At 42.0% G+C, this 20761-nt stretch overlaps 6 protein-coding genes across 6 annotated transcripts; 4 read left to right on the plus strand and 2 right to left on the minus strand.

The window, feature by feature from the left end:
• Positions 1 to 652: 652 nt before the first annotated feature.
• Positions 653 to 2423, plus strand: DSM5745_02683 (uncharacterized protein; the record flags this gene model as incomplete). Its single annotated transcript, XM_026744699.1, has 5 exons — positions 653 to 792; positions 856 to 1074; positions 1135 to 1654; positions 1731 to 2063; positions 2136 to 2423. 5 exons carry the CDS (start codon positions 653 to 655, stop codon positions 2421 to 2423), a joined length of 1500 nt encoding a protein of 499 aa, XP_026605565.1.
• Positions 2424 to 2938: 515 nt separating this feature from the next.
• DSM5745_02684 (uncharacterized protein) lies at positions 2939 to 4624 on the minus strand (the record flags this gene model as incomplete). The annotated part of the gene is made up of 9 exons (XM_026744700.1): positions 2939 to 2941; positions 2998 to 3044; positions 3106 to 3299; positions 3402 to 3497; positions 3556 to 3935; positions 4001 to 4074; positions 4159 to 4195; positions 4244 to 4263; positions 4333 to 4624. 9 exons carry the CDS (start codon positions 4622 to 4624, stop codon positions 2939 to 2941), a joined length of 1143 nt encoding a protein of 380 aa, XP_026605566.1.
• A 4440-nt stretch (positions 4625 to 9064) lies between these two features.
• On the plus strand, positions 9065 to 9993 carry DSM5745_02685 (uncharacterized protein; the record flags this gene model as incomplete). Its single annotated transcript, XM_026744701.1, has 2 exons — positions 9065 to 9192; positions 9276 to 9993. The coding sequence occupies 2 exons, from the start codon at positions 9065 to 9067 to the stop codon at positions 9991 to 9993; spliced, it is 846 nt and encodes a 281-aa protein (XP_026605567.1).
• A 507-nt stretch (positions 9994 to 10500) lies between these two features.
• Positions 10501 to 11608, plus strand: DSM5745_02686 (F-box protein; the record flags this gene model as incomplete). The annotated part of the gene is made up of 2 exons (XM_026744702.1): positions 10501 to 11392; positions 11448 to 11608. 2 exons carry the CDS (start codon positions 10501 to 10503, stop codon positions 11606 to 11608), a joined length of 1053 nt encoding a protein of 350 aa, XP_026605568.1.
• A 7315-nt stretch (positions 11609 to 18923) lies between these two features.
• On the plus strand, positions 18924 to 19421 carry DSM5745_02687 (uncharacterized protein; the record flags this gene model as incomplete). The annotated part of the gene is made up of 2 exons (XM_026744703.1): positions 18924 to 19102; positions 19154 to 19421. The coding sequence occupies 2 exons, from the start codon at positions 18924 to 18926 to the stop codon at positions 19419 to 19421; spliced, it is 447 nt and encodes a 148-aa protein (XP_026605569.1).
• A 497-nt stretch (positions 19422 to 19918) lies between these two features.
• DSM5745_02688 (uncharacterized protein) lies at positions 19919 to 20482 on the minus strand (the record flags this gene model as incomplete). The annotated part of the gene is made up of 1 exon (XM_026744704.1): positions 19919 to 20482. The coding sequence occupies one exon, from the start codon at positions 20480 to 20482 to the stop codon at positions 19919 to 19921; it is 564 nt and encodes a 187-aa protein (XP_026605570.1).
• Between the last annotated feature and the right edge of the window lie 279 nt (positions 20483 to 20761).

Here is a 20761-nt window from a genome sequence, read left to right on the forward strand (position 1 = left end):
TAATAAGTAATTAGTAATTAGCTAATAATATTAGTATTAAACTTTAATTAATATAAAATTATTAAAAAGGTAAAATTATATTAATTATATAAGATTAGTTAATTAAAATTAGTTATATATTTATTACTAACTTACCTAGCTTGGCATTTTTTTTACTTATATTTTAGGGGTGATGCTCACATAAGCATTTAAAACGCTCACATAACATATGTCCACCAAACGAATCTGGACCATTGGAACCATGCAGGATTACTTAGAAGCGCCATGGCAGAGCTTGGCCCGCGGTCCCAAGGTTGTGTAGCCGTAGGGTCGCAGCGCAAGGTAGCACCCCAACCCAGCAGCTCTCCAAGTGGCTGGCCCTAATGCAGAGATAACGAATTGGAGGAGATAGCAAACCATCTGCAGTGAGCCAGCCTCTCACGGCCCATGGATTCTCGTATCGCTGCTTGGCGTCATGCTTCGACTGCGGGGGTGGCTTGGCTTGGAGGTAGGGTGTTGCACTCTCCATATAAATGTCAGGCCGTTTGCTTTTTGGAGCTTGGAGCTTGCGATTCTGATCAGATTCAGCCTCCGCTTGTCTCCAGCCCATTCCGTTGGCCCTTGGCCCTATCTAACTTCGGCACCTCCGACCACCGACCTGCCACCTTTCACCATGGGAGAAGGAGAAGAACATGGATCCCAAACGAAGCCGTATCCCGATGAGAAGCTAAAAGATGTCCCTGCTGAGGCTCCCGAGATCGAACATCTCACCCCACAAGAAAACAAGCGCATCCTCCGCCGAATCGACCTCTTGTAAGCCGTCACTCCCCTCCCACTCCATCACAACCTACCATACTCACTCAATCTCCAATCCAGCCTCCTCCCCATAATGGCAATCTCCTACATGTTCCAATTCCTCGACAAATCCGCCATGAGCTTCACCGCCATCCTCGGACTAGAAGAAGACCTCAACCTCCACGGCGACGACTACTCCTGGGCCAGCAGCATCTACTACTTCGGGTACCTGGCGGCGTCATACCCGGCCGCTATCATGCTGCTGCGGTTTCCGGTGGGCAAGATGATTTCGACGTCAATGTGAGCGCCCTTTTCCCATTCATGCGTAGGCACGGTAGATACTGATGGTCTTTTGTGTAGAGTCGTCTGGGGCGCCGTCCTCATGCTAACAGCCCTATCCTTCAACGACAAGGGCCTCATCGCCGTGCGCTTCTTCCTCGGATTAACCGAAGCCGCCATCGCTCCGGGGCTGAGTATCGTCGTGAGCATGTGGTACAAGCGCTCCGAGCAGCCCTTCCGGCACGGGATCTGGTTCCAGGGAATTACAATCGCAGGTGTTTTCGGCGGCCTGCTCGCGTACGGCATCGGACATGTGCGGAGCATTGCGCCGTGGAAGGCCGTTTTCCTGATTTTCGGGGCTATCACGGTCGTCTGGGCGGGTGTTCTATTCCGCTATTTACCGGATACGCCGATGAATGCGCGGTTTCTGAGTGAGGGGGATCGACGCAAGGCGGTTGTACGAGTCAGCGAGAACATGACCGGTATCAAGAACGATACGTTTAAGCGCGCGCAGTTTGTCGAGGCGCTGCTTGATGTGAAGTGCTGGGCGCTCGTGCTGATTCAGATTACGTGCTCGATTCCGAATGGGGGGGTTTCGAACGTACGCCTACCTTCTCTCCCCAATCTCTTCAGATCTACCTACCTAGGTATAGCTATAGCTAACAGAGAAGGCGCAGTTCGGCTCAATAATCATCGAAGGCTTCGGTTTCAGTACGCTCAACACCCTCCTAGTGCAAATCATCACCTACGTCTTCCAGGGCGTGCTGGTCCACCTCTCAACAGCAGGCTGCTCGTGGTTCAAGAATAGCCGGACCTACTGGATGGTCTGGAACTGCGCGTTAAGTATCGCGGGAGCTGCAATGGCGCGCCAGATTAACCCGGATAACGTCTGGGCCCGGTTCATGGGGTATTGTCTTGCGAACGCGTATAGTGTGAACTTTCCGCTTACGCTGGCCATGTCGACGGGGAATGTGGGCGGGTTTACGAAGAAGACGACTGTAAATGCTATGGTACGTTCACCCCGCTTCCAGATCCAACCCAGCCTCCTTCATTGTTGCGGGGTAAGGTGTTAATGTGAGTAGATCTTCATCGGCTACTGCACGGGCAACATCATCGGCCCGCACCTGTTCTTCGACGACGAGGCGCCGTCGTACCCATCGGGGTTCCTGGCGATGTTGATCTGCTTCGGGATCTCGTTGGTGATCTCGCTGGCGCTGCGGTTTTACCTTATTTGGGAGAATCGGAGGAGGGACCGGTTGGGTCTTGGGGACGCGGAGGGGGAGAATGGGGATGAGGATGAGGCGGTTCTGGATGCGGCGGTGCTGGATAAGACGGATAAGGAGCTGTTGAGGTTCCGGTATGTTTATTAGGGTTCAAAAGAGGTGTTGTGGGCCAGGGATGTGCCGATGTCTTACTGTGCTTAAGGTTGGTGGTGTGGGCTTGTATGGAGCTCTATGTATGTTGTTAGGGCCGGCGGGCTATAAAACGTGCATTATTACTATAACACGGGAGTTGCCATTGTCCGGGCACAGTCAGGGCCTAAGAAAGCCAACGTGTATGTGGAGGGTAACTACCATGGGGTACACACCAAGCCCACGGTGGTCCGCTACATCACCAAACTAAGGAACCACACCAAGCCACCCGCACTTTTCCAAAGATTCTAGGGGATCCCTACCTGATTTGGTATACCATTACCGAAACCCTTGGCCATGGCGGATGGTGCCAAACATAGTGTTGGGTAGGGCCCAAGCCATACCACCCACTACCAAGCTGGGGGTAGCCATAATGTTAAACCAGTTGGATAGAGCAGGAAGGAGCAGAGAAAACGGAAGTTAATATCCTGGAAAAGAAGAAGGCAAAGGCGGCATATTATAGTTATCTTTATCTACTTAGGGGGTATTAATACCCGGTAGCATTACACTCTAGCTCAACTAAGACTCATACAGAGTAGACATACAACACCGCCTCTACCTCTCCCAGCTGACCAGGAGCTTGATACGTGAGGGTTAGCGCCGTTCATCACAGAAGCAAAGTTTATAATCATCAACATACCTGATTTCCCTGCCTTGGTTCGATCTGTGCGCCTCGGTAGAACCGACTTCATCGACTCCCAAGGCCCCCGGCTGAAACGCTGAACAACCTGGCCGACCTTCTTGCCCGCCATCTTCAGTCCCCGAAATTGCTCAATGAACTTTGGGAATGTACAGACACAGGCAATTATAATCCCGATGTTGATTTCGGCGAGTCTACCAATAGACACGGCGGGAATTGACCCGTCAGCGTGGACCTCGAGGATAGAACGAATTTCTCATCGGCGAGAGGAGTAACAGGGAGGATGGCAAGCATACGAGTAAAGCGCCACCTCCGCCAAATCCCACAATGTGTCCTTGCTATGCACATTTTGCTGAATGCAGACAAGGCGGGCGATGCTCGCAGCGCAGGCCCTATGGACGGCGGGCGCGTTAGCAGACCGATAAAGATCGAAGCACACGCGGGACCTACACCAGGCCAGACGCGAAGACGAAAGAAAACGCCGCTTTGCGCCCGTGGGACATCTGCAGCTTGACCAGCGGCGCGATGGGCAGGATGAGGACGTAGAAGTCTGTGAGCACGTTGACGGCCGAGTGCCAAAGGGCGAGCTGGTGGTGGACTGCGCGGCAGAAGGTGCTGACGCCCGGATGGGAGGTGCGCGTACCCGTGCAGACGACGAGGCTGGCGCACGCGATGGCGATGAAGGTCGTGTAGAGCACGACGGTCATGGCGATGCCGGTCCAGATGGCGACGCGGACGCGGCTGACTGTGAACAGACGCTTGTAGAGTAGTAGGATCGAGAGTTTGGTGAAGCATACTGTCCAGGGGTATGTGATGTTTACTGATATGAGCTGAGATAGATGATTTGCGTCAGCGTTGATTATGGAGGAATAGGCATGGGTGATGGACAACGCACGCGGGTGTGGGCCGGATCCGCAAATATCCTCCTTGGGATGTCCCAGAGGTGTCGGCCCATGCCGATTGCCAGCACTATAATGACAATGCAGTTTCAGCAGGATAGCGGGAAGGCGAAGGGGGGATGAGCAGCGTGGCCCGCCAGTGGCAGTGGCTTACTTTTCATGATTACGCCCATATGAGCAAGCGCGCCGCACTTTGCACGTAAGTTGCTGGGTAATGGAAATTCTGGCCCATTACTTACAGCCGCGAGAATGCACGTTGCTACACCGGCGGTCCTACTGTTAGATACGCTTGCAGAGAGGAGATTAGCAGCCAAGCTGGATAACTTACTATCCTCCCATCCCCAGAGGTTTATAATCCGAGTCCGCACGTAGACCCGTATGATCACGGCCAGTAACATGAGAGGCATGAATATTGCCTCCACAATGACTACCGTCGTCTGGCGGGAGGGAGGGTCAATGTAATTAGGCTCTGTGCCGGGTGGTGGCGGAGCCGCTGGGGTCTCTGACGCATTGGCGTGCATTGCAAACATGGCCTTGTCTGTGGAAACGGATCCAGCAAGATTGTGCCTACGAAGATGGGTAATGAGAAATGGAGCAGCGTCGACAATAACCGATGGCATTCTTATAAGTAACGGTGGACTGCAGGGTCAATTGTTTGGGTGCTGCGGCCACCAGGAATAGAATTTCTCAGCACACTCCGCCTGGGGGTGACGCCCTGGGGCAACGATGGGAAGCACAGCGGTTTGTCTCACACTGGCCTGGAAGATGAGCGGTTGGAAATGCAGGGTGGTCCCGGACTGCCGGTACCTGGTGTAGTACAAACCTCGTTGCTGACCTACACGGCAGTACCCCGTCATCGGTGCCATTCTTCTTCCCAAATTTATCCTCAGAAGCTTTGAATTTTGGCGGTCATTCGACCGCCGCAGCTTGATGTTAGCAAAGGAGAGTTGGTTTGTAGTAAGTACGACGATTCCTGCTAGAAACCAGCATGGAGAGTCAGTCCTCACGACAAAGCCTTGACAGCATGATCTAGCGGCCTCGGCGAAGCATAATACGGGTTAAGAAGGATTGGAGTATAGGCACAGCGTTCCAGACATTACCTTAGTAGTTGGAACACCATAAGGTCAGCCCGACCTTGCAGAACGAGCCTTCCTTTCGCATGATAGGGGATCGTTTGGTGGCAAGCCTTGTGGCACCATAAGCTGACATGCGTGATTTTATTGGTTTTCTTAAGGAAACGGCACTATAATACCTCAGGAACATTGAACTTGTCTTAGTAGCCCGATGAAGCTTTCTCAGCGTGCGGCAGTAAAGTTCACGGAATCTTGCCCCGAAGGCCCAAGGGTACAATGCAAAACCAACCCCCCATTGGTGTAAATCTCCTGGCCACAAGAGATAAGATACACCAGTTTTACCCGGGAACAGCATCGTCCACTAGGCCCATGGCTCAGACCCTAAAGGAAACCGCGGTCATAAAAACGTTACGATGTGTAGACAGGCTCATGTCGCGAAGCCTAGGACAAGGTGATGCCTATAGTTTATTAGGCGCTCATCAAAGGGGCGATTGATATAAAAGGACAGGCTGCCCCATAGATTGCCCGGAACTCTGAAGATTAAAAATATAAGATACTGCTACTCGGGACATAAATCAGGCTCCAATTCAAAGTCCTAAATTAATAACTTTCAATAAAGGTACAACATCTGAAAGTTAAAGGTGGCAACTGCACCAACTGCATGTGTATTGGCATTTGATATTAAGGCGGACACTGTTAAACAAGTGCTCGACAGCGGACGGCGCAACTGTGGACTCTCCCATCTTCATCTTGAGGCTGTTATATAAGCCGCTTTGTATGTAAGTAGTAGACTAGCAGTAGAAGTGGCGGCCTAAGAATGTGCAAATAAAAAGATTATTTAAACTTCGCATATGCCATAGCAAGGCCTTCGCTGGTTAACAGAATAGGTATGTTAAGTCAGCCATATACCAAACATTAGTGATCAAGTTCATCTATGATCGCGAGAAGACAGGCTAGGTAACATTCAAGCCCTTGCCACCACTTGGATCATTAAGAGTCACTGCTTCAGTTGCCGAACTGGCCAGGACAGTTTAAGAGAGTGGCAGTTCCCTTCACACGCCATCTATTGTCGTTCTGGTGCGCCCGAAGAATGATGCACTTTATAATATATCATTCTCAGAACACAACTCTTTTGGCTGTGGTCACAGCGACATATATTTCATGATTCCATACCCATGTTCCAGTGCTCTAGATGTCCACAAACCTAAGCCCACATTGTATGAGGTTCCATTCTATTGAATTGTATACTCCACGCGACGGTTGTCCGCGTATGCACGTACCAATCGAACCACTGAGCTTAGCTCGTTAGGGTATACGCGTATAGATACACCACTGCCGGTATCTATAAAGCTAACGGCTTGGTCTAGGGAGATTTGCTTCAACCCAATGCCCCTGAAAGCTTGGTATCTGGGCAGTATAAATGCCAAGGCGCAGCGCTGATCTGCTCGCTCGACTTGCTCACAATCCAAGTCACCTTCCACACCGTTTACAATGCCCGAGCTCCAGTCATACAAGGGCTACTACCTCTGGGAATATGTCCCGTCCCTCCCAGCAGCCGCGATGTTCCTGCTGCTCTTCCTAGCGGGAACGGCCTATCACACCTAGAAGATCTGCAAACAAAAGACATTTTTCTGCGTCCCGTTCGTGATTGGTTGTCTCTGTATGATGCCGTTGCTTATCTAGTTGCACCCCTCTCACCAGAACACATGCTAACTTGGGCCGTATAGTCGAGTTTATAGGCTACTGCGCACGCGCCTCGGCGCACAACAAGACCGGCAAAATGATGCCCTACTGCATCCAGAATGTCTTCATCCTCCTCGCGCCCGCCCTCTTCGCAGCCTCCGTGTACATGGTGCTAGGCCGTGTAATGATCGGAGTCGGCGGGCAAAAACACAGTGTTATCCCCGTGCGCTGGCTAACCAAGATCTTTGTTGTCGGCGACGTCCTCTTGTTCCTGATCCAGAGCGGTGCCGCGGGGATGATGGTTCAGAGCAACCTAGCCAGTTTAGGCAACAAGCTTGTTGTATTTGGGTTGATAGTCCAGGTAATTATGTTTGGATTCTTTATTGTCACGGCTGTGGTATTTCAGATGCGGATGGGCAGGGACCAGGCTGTGGGGAGTCGGCAGGCCGGGCTGCGCTGGCGGTATCACCTTGCCACGCTTTGCCTGGTTAGTTTGGCGATCATGGTGCGGTCGCTGTTTCGGGTCGCGGAGTTTGTGATGGGGAATGATGGGTATCTGTTGAAGCATGAGTGGACGTTGTATGTGTTTGATGCGGCGTTGATGGCCCTTGTTGTCCTGGTTTTCAGGGCGAGGTCTCCAGGCGATATCTCAAGCTATCAGTATGTCCATAAGATGGAGAAGTTGAATGAGATGCGTGGGAGGGCTTGAGAGACAAGCATGGGGGGAACGGGCATAGCTGTCCATTTTGTTGTATTCCCCCTACTCCACTGTAGTCGTTTAGCACATTATCCACGCCTAGTGCGCAATTATCCTAGGAATGTTCAATGTTCTCCCTGTATCTACACTTACCGCAGTAACAAGCCCAGCCGTCCATCAACTGAAGAACCTGACTCACGGGTCGAAAGGTTATCCGGACAAGTTTAATAGAGTAGCAGAATAATGCCTCGTCGGCCAGTGGAAACAGACTTAAAAAACAAAGCTATCTACTTCCTAGTTGCAAACAACTTGTAGCGGATATGTATTTGTTAGTGGCTGCTATCCATGTATATGTTCAGATCTCTATCGAGATGTCCATAACCATTTTATGGGAGTATTTTTACCGTTTCCTATTACACAAAGTCTGTTTGTAGGGATTGGAATGGCTGATTTATCGACTTAACAAAGTGAAGAATGAGATTATTTTGTTGCCTTTGTAAAAGGTCGGGACTAATAGAGCATCAAGAGCTCTCCTTATACTTAATGATAGGCTCAACGAAACGTATCTTTCGAAAGGGCTTGCTGTACCTAGGTCTAGACCACTACACAACAAAGACTATGGTAATAGTCTATATACCTACTTCACGCATTGGAAAAGGATTGTGCTTTATATTCGGAGAAAGATTCACCTGCGAGTATGAATAATAGGAAACAATTTGGCACGACTGCCATGTGTGGTACCACGTCATACGTGCTCACTACTCAGAGTCCCGTAGCCTACCATATGGTAGCTTGTGCAACATCCCCTTGAAACCGGGTGAATGGTTGGAGCTGATGGTCCCCTGGACGGAGATCTATTCTCAGAATACGAGACTGTGCCCTGTGGCTGGGATATGCCCCGTCAGGGGCAAATCCGTGTAACAGGCCAACATCTCCGAGCGATTGTCCCCCTCGCCCCGTGGGAGCTTGAAGGCGGGCACAGATGGTAAATTGACCTTAGAACAGAAGGGGTTTCCCTGCGGAATTTAACTCCCTTGTTCTTCTGGAAGAGGCTGATAATTTGTTAACGGACACTGGGGCAGAAGCCACAGCCTTGCGGTCCGGCCCCCAATGCTATGTCTCAGCCCAGGGGCCCAGGGAACACAAGAGGGCAGCCTCCTGGTCGACATCGCTATCAACCATTGGAACACCATGCATAGGCGCAAATCTGCAAGGCGCCTAATGGTGAGGTCAAGGCTTTCTTACTCAGATCATTGATGAAATCCGGGACCCCTTTCTTTCACTTGTATTCTATTTTCCATCAGCCATATACTGGCTCTGCAGCAGCAGCAACAATACCATAGTTGTTCACATTTAGTCATTCCAACAGATCTCCTTCCTTTGGATACAGTTACCCATACCATCACTCCAGACACCCCCGCAGCTTCGAACAAAATGCCCATCCAGATGTTAAAAACACGCCCGACCAGCATGGCGACCACCCCCCCTCCGCAAACGACTGAGCCTCCCTGCACGAACTCCACCCTCCTCGCGCACCTCCTAAAACGCGACTCCTACTCCGTCACCATCTGCGGCTGGATCGACGGCGACGGCGGAAAGCTCGCAACATGCAAGTCCCAGACAAACACTACATCGGGTGCTGCGACACGGCCTCAAACACATGCCGGTTCTTTACGTCCTGCATAGACGCCAGCTCCAAGAGTCCGAGCGCAGATCTAGCGGACGTTTATACCTGGTGCGTCTGCGTCCATTGTAGCACTCCTCCCCCGTTACAAGCTAATACTGATGAATGCTGACTGATTCTCTGTGGATGTCTAGTACCGGCAACGACCGCTGCTACCGCAATTCCTTCCCGGACGATTTATACCAACCCGGGTTCTACCAGTGGGGGTGCGGGGCCCTCGAGGACGCAACGACGGTGGTGACGAGTTACGACGGGATAAACACTGCTTTAACGCTGCAGGTGGTGTATACCGGGGATGGGGATGGGGACAGGGCGGCGGAAACATATGGGACTGTGAAGGAGCCGTCAACAACCGAAACTATGGAGAGTATAACGGAAACAGTGTTATCTTCGACCTCGACCGGGACGTCTTCGTCTTCGTCCTCGTCTTCATCTTCATCTTCCATCTTGCTTCCTACTCCGTCCTCCGACAAAAGCGAACCTACCAATCCTGCCCCGGACGCCTCTGAATTAAGCTCAGGTGCAAAAGCCGGTATTGGCGTTGGGGCTGCGGTCGGCGCGCTGTTGGTGCTCGGCGCCATGGTATATTTCGTGTTGCGGTGGAGGAAGAGGCGCCGCGTGCAAAGAGGACTACCGGTCATCAGCTCGTCGAACGCCAGCGGTCCCGGCTCTGGATACTACAATGCTGTTCCTATGCCTGGTCCATCGGAGTTGGAGTCCACCGAGCGTTCGCTGTTCGAGCTGAGTCCTATTGTAGATGGTGGGATGGGTTCGGGCAAGGGGATTGGGAAGCCGGGGATGGCGAAGGATCGCAATGGAAGGGTCGGGGAGGTGTTTGAGGTACCAGGGTGATTTTATTTCGATATGCTTGGACGATTCACTCTAAGCAATACACTTTGGCGGTAATTAATAAAGGTCTTTGGAATTACTGTGGAATTAGACCTTTTCTTTATATCGCAAATATAAGCCCTCTATACAGCTGGACTGTCTTCCTGCCCGAATCATAGGATAGATGATGGTTTTGGTCTAGATATGGCGGACATTACCTTCAAGTATTAGTATAATATGGGGCCTTGTTGGAACAGCTAAAGCCTGGAATGATGTATGACCATGAGCCCAAAGCCTTGAACTACGGTAATAGTCCACGCAGCACCCAAGCATCCATCCACCTAGAGATCCGGTTTGACCCACAAAACTTTTTATGAAATGCCACTGGATCTAAACCACAAACGAGTGAACGAAATAACCCTCAGATTCCATTGGCCAGTTGACATGATCAAATTTTTCATTCATCACCGGCCGCTGCAAGTGGACAACAACCTCGACTCAAAATAGCAACTACACTAGTATCACTTTAACATGTCCGCCATCACCCGCTTCCCACCAGAGCTCCTAGCCCTAATTCTCAAGAACCTCCCAACCATCCAGGATGTCATCCGCGTCGCCACCGTCAATCGCGCATTCCGCTCAGCCCTCACGCTCTTCGAAAGCAGCATCCTCCGCTCGTGCCTCCGCAACAGATGGGCGAATATCTACGTGTTTACCGCCGGGCGCGTCGTCCTCTGGCTAATGAAAGTTGTGCGATCGCGAATCTTCCACCCGTCGTCAATGGAACGCCTCCTTAAAACCGTCTGGCCGGATTTCGTGGCCTTGCATCTCGAGGAAGCGCTGATGCCAATCGGCCTTCAGATCTGGGGTCTTTATCTGCGCAAGCATGACGGTGTCAAGGCGCGCAAGATCCTCGTTGCTCTTTTCGAGGGGAAAGAGCCGTTTACGTGGTCGGTTCCAGCTGGTATCAAGCCGACGGGGAAAACGGCCGAACGGTACAACAAGGTCAAGACCGAGTATGGAAAGGGTCCGAGACGAGCCGGGTTATATCCGATTGGCAAGGCGTTGATGAAGAGTCTCCTCCCTGCTGATGTTCCGCTCGTCCATCGGGATATACTCCGTGGTCTATTATCCGAGCTAAGAATGCTGAAGAAGATGTACCACAAAGGGAATACACTGCTCATTGCAGACGGGGGGATCAGCCAGATACGGTGTCCGTGGGAGCCGTACTCGAGGGATCTTTCGTTGGATGGGTACATGCAGCGAGGTAGATGGAATGAGCATCTCGGGTGGCCGGAGGGTTCGATCGAGCGGACGGTCGCGGTTTGCCGGGTGACGCAGTGGACGTTGGCGGAGTATCGGTATAAGGTTACGGATCGGGATAGTCAGATTATTATTGGGATGACGTCGTTGAATAGTGAAGGTATGCTGGAGGACCGTTGATGTCTTAGGACATACTGACTTATTCATGGTACTAGGCTACAAAGGCTGTGGCATGGAGCTGCTCCGGCCGTTTCCAGAGCAGATCCCCGACGTTTGGGACTTCGATAGTAGCGACGACGAGTGGGATGAGGTCGAGAGGATCATCAATGAAAGGACGCCGGGAGGATCTGTTGAAGCTGGATCTGCCGCATCATGATAGATACAAAGGAATGCATTTCAGCACCATGTTGAGCCCATTGCACTCCATAGGCTGGCTTTAGCAGGCAGCGGTGCTGTCAACTGACTGGAGAACCAGAGCTCGCGCGTTCTAGTTGAGCAGAGTTTTGCGTCTACACTGGGCAAGGTGTTAATTGTTGGTGTAATGGTACACAGGTTGATGTTCTATATCTTGAGAGGCCAAATACTACCGTTTGACTGGGATTGATGAACAACTTGTAGATAGATAGCCCGCTATATTCTGCACCTTTTGTTGAGGCGAGAACGCATCATATAGCCCAGTTCGAAGGCAACTATATGTAGGATTAGTGAGTTCAAGTATTTCCTATCTTACTCCCAGCCCTGCAGATTTCTGATATTAGCGGGGCACTGTCCATTATATGGTACCTACCTACGTGCTTGGAGGGGAGTGTAATCACGTCACCCGCTGTTACTGGAAGCGCCGAGTGTAAGTCTCATATCAATAAACATACCATTTTCCATCAGCAATTCGTTGGATGATCTCAAAAAGCTTCCTTGATTTGACTGCATTTTTGCCCTTTCCCCTGTATAGTCCGATGACCCTCTTTAACAAAGAGCTCACAGTCTATAGCATCATACGGTGCAGAAATGCCCCGAAGCGCGATCATCACACTTAACACTCTAAGACCTCATGCCTCACTTGAAACTTTTGGCCCCTGCCCAGCTGAGGCACAGCCCTTGGCTCTTGGTTTTGGGAATCAGCGACCCTGCAAAAAAGCATGCCGGGGGCCTAACATGGGGGCCAAATCAAGCCAGAAGCATGGCACCGGTCTTAACGAAGTGATTCCTTCCAAGATCTTGTTAAGTAGTAGTAGTAGTGATATTTAACGCCCCGGGGATTGCTAGGTGTACGCCTATTGTTCTAAATTTTCCTTAAAATATAGGGGCGTGCTACCGCTAGGTAAGTAGCTTATTTAAATTATTTATATATAAAAAGGCTTTTTATTTTAAAGGGTAACTTTTACTAAAGCTTGTGGGCTAGCGCCTGTTTTTTATGTATTATTTTTATATATAGCTATTAGTAAGTATTATTTATTATATATTTAGGGTTTTGGCCGTAAAGGGTTACAAGAACCTGCCTTATTATAAAAAAAATACTTTAATTAAAGCTAGTTATATTAAAAAAAGGTGTTTAAAAAAAAAGCATAATAAAGTAAAAAAAAGGGCTATTTAATATTAAATTAGGTAGCCCTAGTAGTACTAAGGCGCGGGGTGCCCTAGCAAGGGTAAATAAATTTATAAAAGTTTATAATTTTAAATAATAATATAAAGCCCTTAGGCTTTAGTTTATAAAGGTATTTTAAGGCCTTAGCCTTAATTATTAATAATATTATAAAATACTAGGGCTATTATAAAAAGTATTATTTAAAGTAATAATAAAAAACTAGGTATTTAGGGCTTTTATTTATTTTATAAAAGTAAGTAAGCCTGGTATTTTTATATTAAAAGTATTTATAATATTACTTAAAGTTTTTATATAAAAACTTAAGTATAAGCTAGTAGTACAGGACTAGTTATTTTAATATTAGTTTTAATAATAACTTAATTTAATAAGGCTTAGTTTTTATAAAAAGCTATTACTTATATTATATAAATAGCTTTATAAAAATACTTTTTTATTATTTAATTTAAATAATATGGTATATTTACTTATATAAGCTATATATTTTACTTATTATAGGCTATGCTTTTAAAAAGTTAGGCTTTAAAAGTTAAGCCTTTATAAAGGCTACTTTATTAGTAAGCTTATTAACTAGCTTATTACCTTTAATATTTATATAGCTAAAAAACTATTTTAAATAAATTATATATTAATTTATAAGTTAGTATAATACTTAAAAAGCCTAGTTAAAAAATAATAAGGGCTGCCCGCGCGCATATTAAATTATTAAGGTATTATTTATATTAAGCTAGTAAATAAAAGCCCTAAAAAGCTTTTTAATTATTATTTTTAGTTTTTAAAGTATATTAATAGCCTTAATATTATATATATAAAATTAGGTACTAATTACTAATAATTCCTGTGTTTAAAGGTATAATATATAATATATTATAAAGTTATAGCTTATATAATAAACCCCTTAATATATTTATTTAAAATTATTACTAAAAATTATTATTTTTATTATTAATAATACTTACTATTATTATTTAAACTTTTTTATAGCTAGCTTTTTAGCCTTGCTACTAATAAAATTTTTTAAGTATTTTTAAAAATAATAAAAGTATATAAAAGCTAGCCTAAAAGTCTTTAAAAAAAATACTTTTATTATTTATATCTTTATTTTAGGCCTTTAGCATAAGCTAGCGCCTTAACTATGTAAGATTTTTAATAATATTATTTATATTACTAGTAAATTTTAATAATTTATTAATTAAAGTTTTAAGGTAAATTATAGTCGCGCTTTTTTTAGTATTACTATAGTAAAAAAAAGCCTAGTATTTTTAAAAAGGGTTATTATAAGTATTATTTAAAAAACTAGGAGCATGCTATAAGTAGCTAAAGCCAGGGTTTTTTTAATTACTTTAATATACTAGCTTAATTAGGCACTAACCTTTAGGTTTTATGCATGTTTTTTAAGCTTAGTTTTATTATTATACCACGCCTTTATATTATATAAAAGGCTAAAAATAATATAAATAATAATTATTTTATAAAAAAAATTTATAAGTAAATTATATATTATATATATAAAATTATAAATATATTATATTATTACACAGGCTTTAACTACTTATTTAGTAATATAATAATACTAGGAAAGTTACTTATTAAAAAAGTTTTTAACTAGTATAGTACTAGTTACTTTTAGCCTAGTGCTATAATAACTAAAGTAATTATTAGCTAGTTATTAATTATTAATAAAAAAGACTTATTATATTATTTTTAGGTAATATATAGTATTTTTAGCTTTTTAAGTATAAAGGCCACCTTATTTTACTTTTTTTAAGCTAGCATGCTATAAATATTTTTTACTAGGTATTTATAATTAATATAAAAAAAGTTACTTACATGGTTAAAATAAAAATTTCTTATATAATTAAAGTATAAAATTAAATTTACTAGTAATAGTTTAGTAATATATAATAAAAATAAAACTAAAAAAAGGGGCAAGCCTTGTAGTATACTATAGTATACTAGGTATATTATTATTATAATAAATTTTAGGCGTATTTTTATATTTTATTTATTAAAAAAACTTATAATTAAGGCTAAAAGTACACAAGGCTAGCCTTGCTTTACTATTTATTAAAGTAAGTATTATAATAAAATAATATTAAAAGCACCTAAAATATTTATAATAATTATAATAACCTCTTGGTTTTATAAAAGTATTATTTTTATATTATAAGTAAAAAAGGCTATTAAGTTTATAACTAAGCATTTAGGTAAGATATTATATTATTATAGGCTTAATACCTTTTATACTAGTATAATAAAAATAATATAGCATGCTATAATTTATTTAAGTTTTTTTTTTTAATATTAAAAATAATATTATAAGGCGCTAAAATTAAAACAAGAACTTATTTTTTTATTACCTTTTAAAAGTATTATTACTTTTATAAGCTTTTATAATAAGGGAAAGTACTTTAATTATAGGTAATAATTATATAGCCTATAAATAGCCTGTTTAACATGCTTTTAATAAGCTTTTAAAATATAAATAATTACCTAGTCCGCTTTAGGAAAGGTACTACTTATATTAATAATATTTTTTTTAAACTTTTTTTAATAAGATTCTTTTTAGCTAATAAAAGTGCTTATTTTCCTACTAGTAATTTAATACTAGGGGATTAAAGTCTAGGTTATTATTTATACTAAAATACTTTAGTATAACTTTTTATAAGATATTAGCCTTTTCCCGCGTGTTTTTAATTACTTTATTATTTACTAGTAATAAGGGAGCCTTAAGCCTAGGCTTTAGCTTATATTATATTATTATTTAATATAATTTTTAATTATTTTTAATATTATTAATTATTTTAATTTAGTACGCGTGTTTAGTTTTATAAACTATAATTAAAAACTATTTTTTTTTATTTTAGGGTAAGATTTATTACCTAGGCATAATAATTTTTTATATATTTATTTAATTACTAGGGAGCACCACGGCTCCCTAAATTAAGGTATTTATTAATTACTTATATAACTTTTATAATAATATTATTAAAAAATTTAGTATATTAATTTAGTACTTTTATATTCCTAAGTTCCCTGGGCTAAAAGAAAATATTATTTTATTTTTTATAAGCCTAGCTAGGCACTTAAGCTTATAATTTAGTATATTATAATAATATTATTTTAATATTTTTTTTTCACGCCCTGGCATTATAGTAACCAGGGTTTAATAATTAAAATTATTATATAATTTAAATACCACTAGCATATAGGTAAATAAAATATTTAAAAAAATTAAATTAAAAATATAACTAGCTTTATGCGTGGTCACGCCTAGCTTATTAATATAATTAATATTATTATTATTAGCCTACCTAGTAATCTTGCCGCCGTGGTGTAGGTTATTTATTTTAGGCTTAAAAATATTATATATAATATTAAAATCCCTGCTTATTATATAATTTAAGGTAGGGATTAATATAACTAGGTAATTAATTATTTTATAAGTAATTAGCTTTTAATATATATTTAAAATTTTAATATTATTTATTATAAGCTATAGTATATCCTAGCTTTATACTAAGTAATATTATTTAATATATAATACTCCCCCTTTATAAATATAAGTAAGTATTTTAAGGCACTTTTTTAACTAGTTTTTATAATTATTTTAGGTATTTACTAGTATATAATACTTAAATATTAAGTAATTTTAAATTTTTATATTTATAGCGGTTTAGGGCTTTTAAATATAGGTAATATTATAACTTTACTTATAAGCTAGTTATAAAATTATAATATAGCTAGGTATAAACCTACCTATATTTATTTAATAAATAATAAAATCCTGTTATTACTAGGTATTATTTTAATAATAGTTATTATAATTCTTTTTTTAGTACTTTATTATTAAAGCTTAAAGGGGGATTTAGTATTAATTTTTATTACTTAAGGTAAAAAAAGCATGCCCGTGTTAGCTAGGGCAGGTTAAATTAATTTAATAAAAAGCTACTTAAAATTTTAATTTTTAATAAAGATATTAAACCACGGGGTATAGTAGTTAGTAATTATTATAAAGCCTTATTTATTTATTTTAGGTTTTTTTATAGCGCGCTTTTAGGGATTTTTTTAAGATAAAAATTATTTAATTTTAGCCTAAAGCTAGGTATTAATATTAGCTTAAGTATATATATTTTAATATTAATAGGTGCTATAATAGCATATGCTATTAAGTTTTTTTTTAAATAAATAAATTAAAGTTTTATTCTTACGCCTGGGGGCTATTAAATAATTATTATATTTTATTACTTATAAACCTAGGTAATTTATATAACATGTAGGATTTTTATAATTAAGATTAATAAAACCTAAATAATTTATAATTATTATATTATATTATATATAATATACTACGTGGTTATATTATACTAGGTAGTAATATTTTTAATAGCTAGGGTTATACTAGGAAACTAGCTAGTATTTTTTAATAAGTTAGTAGTACTTATTTTAATTAAATAAAGTAAAGGTCTTAGGCTACTTTAAAAAAAACCACTTAAGTAATATGCCTAGTATTAAAATTAAGCCTATATTTTAAAAAGGTAAGCCTAACTAGTTTTAATTTAGTTTAGGCTATAATTTTATCCTGGATTAATTTAATAATATTTATTTTATTATTATTATATATTAAAATAGTGCTAGGCACTTCTTGCACCATGTAATTATATTATTTTTAAAAAATATATATATTAATAATACCTAGGGTATAGTAAATTATATTAATTACTTTATTAATTACTAAAAAATCCCTAATAAAAAGGTTATTAAAAATAATAGCCTAGCTTATATAAGTAATATTAATTTTAAAAATAACTATAATTATAATTAATTTTAGTATATATTTAATAAAAGCTTATTAAATAATATATACCTCCAGGCGCGCTATTAACTTATTACTAAAAAAATAATAAATATTTTATAATTATTATATATAGTTAAGGCTATAATAAAGTTATTATATATTAATTAGGCTATTAAGGCACCTAACTTAATAATTAAGGGTGCCTTACCTAAGGTGGCGTTAGTTAGGGTAAAAAAACCTGCTTTAAAAAAGGTAGGCTAAGCCCTTAAGTTTTTAAGGGTTAAGCTTATTCCCCCCTAGGTAATAATTTTATTAAAAATTATTATAATAATAAGCTAATTATATATATATAAAAAAATATAATTAATATTATTAATATTAATATAGCCCTTTAAAAAAATAAAATATATAAATTTATTATAAATATTATAAGTAAAGGCTTTTTAATTTTAAGTTTTTTACCTAGTTATAAAGCTATTAATAATAATTATAAAGCTTATAAAAATTTTATACTTAATACATGCCTAGTGCTTTTACTTATTAAGTTAATTATAAAGGGTTTTTATAGCCAGGCTAGGCTAAAAAGTTAACACGCTATTATTTTTAATAATAAAAAAAAAATAGGCTTGCTAGGGCCTTTTTTTTATTTTTTTATAATATAAAAATTAAAAAGGCATAGGGGTTTTTATAATTATATAAAGTTAACTAAGTTAATGCCTGTAAGCTAATTAGGGGTATATACCTTAATTTTAGCTATTATACCGCGAGAAGTAATAAAAAAAAAAGGTTAAAAATAAAATTAAAATAGTAAAAATATATATTTATAATAGTTTTAAAGTGCCTGGAGCCCTTATTTAAAGGTACCCCTAGATTGCTAAGAGTTATAAAGGTGCAAGATCTTGTCAAGGAACATCAGATACTACGCTTTAACTTGGCTGACATCAGACTCAAGGGTTCTTGCAGCTTTCCCCGCTGAATTCGGCGCTGAATCAGGGTCTGATACTGCTTTGTAACTTGGCTGACATCAAAACCCATGTATTTGGTAGGTCGCGTAGGGGACTAAGGAATGTGGTATTTTTCTGCCAAATCAAGACAATCATGTAAGGACTACGATATCTTGGCTGATGTTTGTCTCTTGTTCTCAAACAGCGCTGGTTTATGTCTGGATGCAGAGCAGAGCCGGGTATAAAGGGAGACACAACCCTCCTCCAAATCGAATCTCCATCTGATCTCCTGCAACCGTCTCAAACATTACTCTATTTGATCATATAATTAACTAAAACCCTAGTTATAATGAAGACCACCACCCTCACCAGCACATTCCTCGCCTTGACCTCCAACACCCTAGCCGGCCACCTCTGCCTCTCAAGCGCCTGCACCCTCGCACCCCCAGACCAAGGCCCCGCCTGCGGGTGGTGGCAGATGTGGGCACCGGGCAACGAAGTCTGCGGGTCCGGGAGCAAGGAGATGAAGTACACCTATCCCCTTTCCTTTTCCTCCCATTCTCCCACTAACACACCCAGCCCTCCCAACCCCCTCTCGCTAGAAGAATGGCTCACAGAGACGCCCCAAATCCTGGACGACATCTGCGGCGAGATGGTGGGGCTCAGCTGGGGCGATGGCGCGCCGGTCCTGGATATCGTTGACGTTGAGGGCGGGATGAGCTGGAGCATTGCGGCGGAGGATATTGAGGACCAGGACACGGCTGTTTGCGATTATAGTGGGACGGACTGTGGGAATGCGGGGCCGGTTTTTGGGAGGTGGTATTGGCCTGATTTGCCTATTTGCTAGCGAGAAAGGAGAGATATTGGCTACGGGTGTCTTGGATGCGCACCGCATAGAGCTGGGTGTGATGGTGGGTGGTTGGCATGGAGGTATGGAGGTGCCATTGCAGGAATAGGTGTGAAGTGGGCGGTTATTTGATTATGTTGTTGAATTTGTTGGCGTGGTTGACCTGCTGTGGAGATAGTTGTTAGGGACTGAATGTGTCTGGATTCTATGGTACTTTGCTGTTGATTGCTCGACACGGTTACGCGTGGTTGTAGACCTTTTGGACATCAAGCTCGTGTGTCTACAAACATCAGGTGCTGTAAATACAGATTCAATGGCTACACCTATTACGTACGTATTATCCAATGCAGCAAATAACTTCAATTGATTTTGTATGTATCTTAAAGGGGATGTTAAAAGAGTGATCAACCCAAAAAGCAGCAGACAGACAAATATACTTGAGACCAACAAATGAAACCTCAATTGCCTGTCCCAGACAAGGTCAAAAGAACCTACTTTCACCTACGAGCAGGCATCCGCTGCTCCTCCTCCTCCTCCTCCTCCTCCTCCTCCTCCGGATCAGGAAGCATCTTCATCAAAAACTCCAGCCTCAAAGCCGCCGTGCACCCCTCCATATCCTCAAACGAGCGATACGTCCACCCATACCGGAACCGGCCGAGCTTGAGCTCCAGCATGCGCTCCACATCCCGCTGCGTCGCAACCATGGACTCCGGCGCATCCACCAGAACCGAGATATGCGTCCCGGGCTCGTGGTACTTGTTCTCGATCTCAGTGTCAAGGAAGAAGATGTTGATCTTGTCGGTGCCGTAGTTCTCTTTGAACCAGGCGCGGATGCTAACTGAGATCTTTTGCATGAAGCGGTCTGTCACCTCGACGACTTCGAGGGGGAAGACGTGCGTTAGAACGAAGGGGTAGACTTCCAGCCGGGGGAAGAGCACGGCCTCGTCGTGTTGTTCCTCGGGGAAGGCTTCGCCGAGGACTTTCCGGAGATATAGCATTTGTTGGTAGATCTCGGTGCATTGGGCGCACTGGTTTGTGGGGGAGCTGCATGGACGAGGCATCTTGGTGGTTGGTTTGGTTGGTTTGGAGGTTGGGTTGGTAGGGGTGGGATTGCTTGGAGTTGTTCGGAAGTTGTTGCTAACTAAACTCTGAGGTTGAGTTGTTGCTGATGATCGGTTTGAGGTGGAATCTTACCTCCTTATATGTCCATCTTCCACACAAAGCACTTTGTCTCTAGTTAGTGCAATGAAATATCCGGTCTTTATCCCCAGGGCAAAAGCCTTCATGTGGAATTTATTGTCCTCTTATAAAGACCTTAGTTTCCTGGCTGTGAAATGGAT

The sequence above is a fragment of the Aspergillus mulundensis genome, assembly GCF_003369625.1.
Source record: "Aspergillus mulundensis strain DSM 5745 chromosome Unknown scaffold_2, whole genome shotgun sequence".
Lineage (NCBI taxonomy): Eukaryota > Fungi > Ascomycota > Eurotiomycetes > Eurotiales > Aspergillaceae > Aspergillus > Aspergillus mulundensis.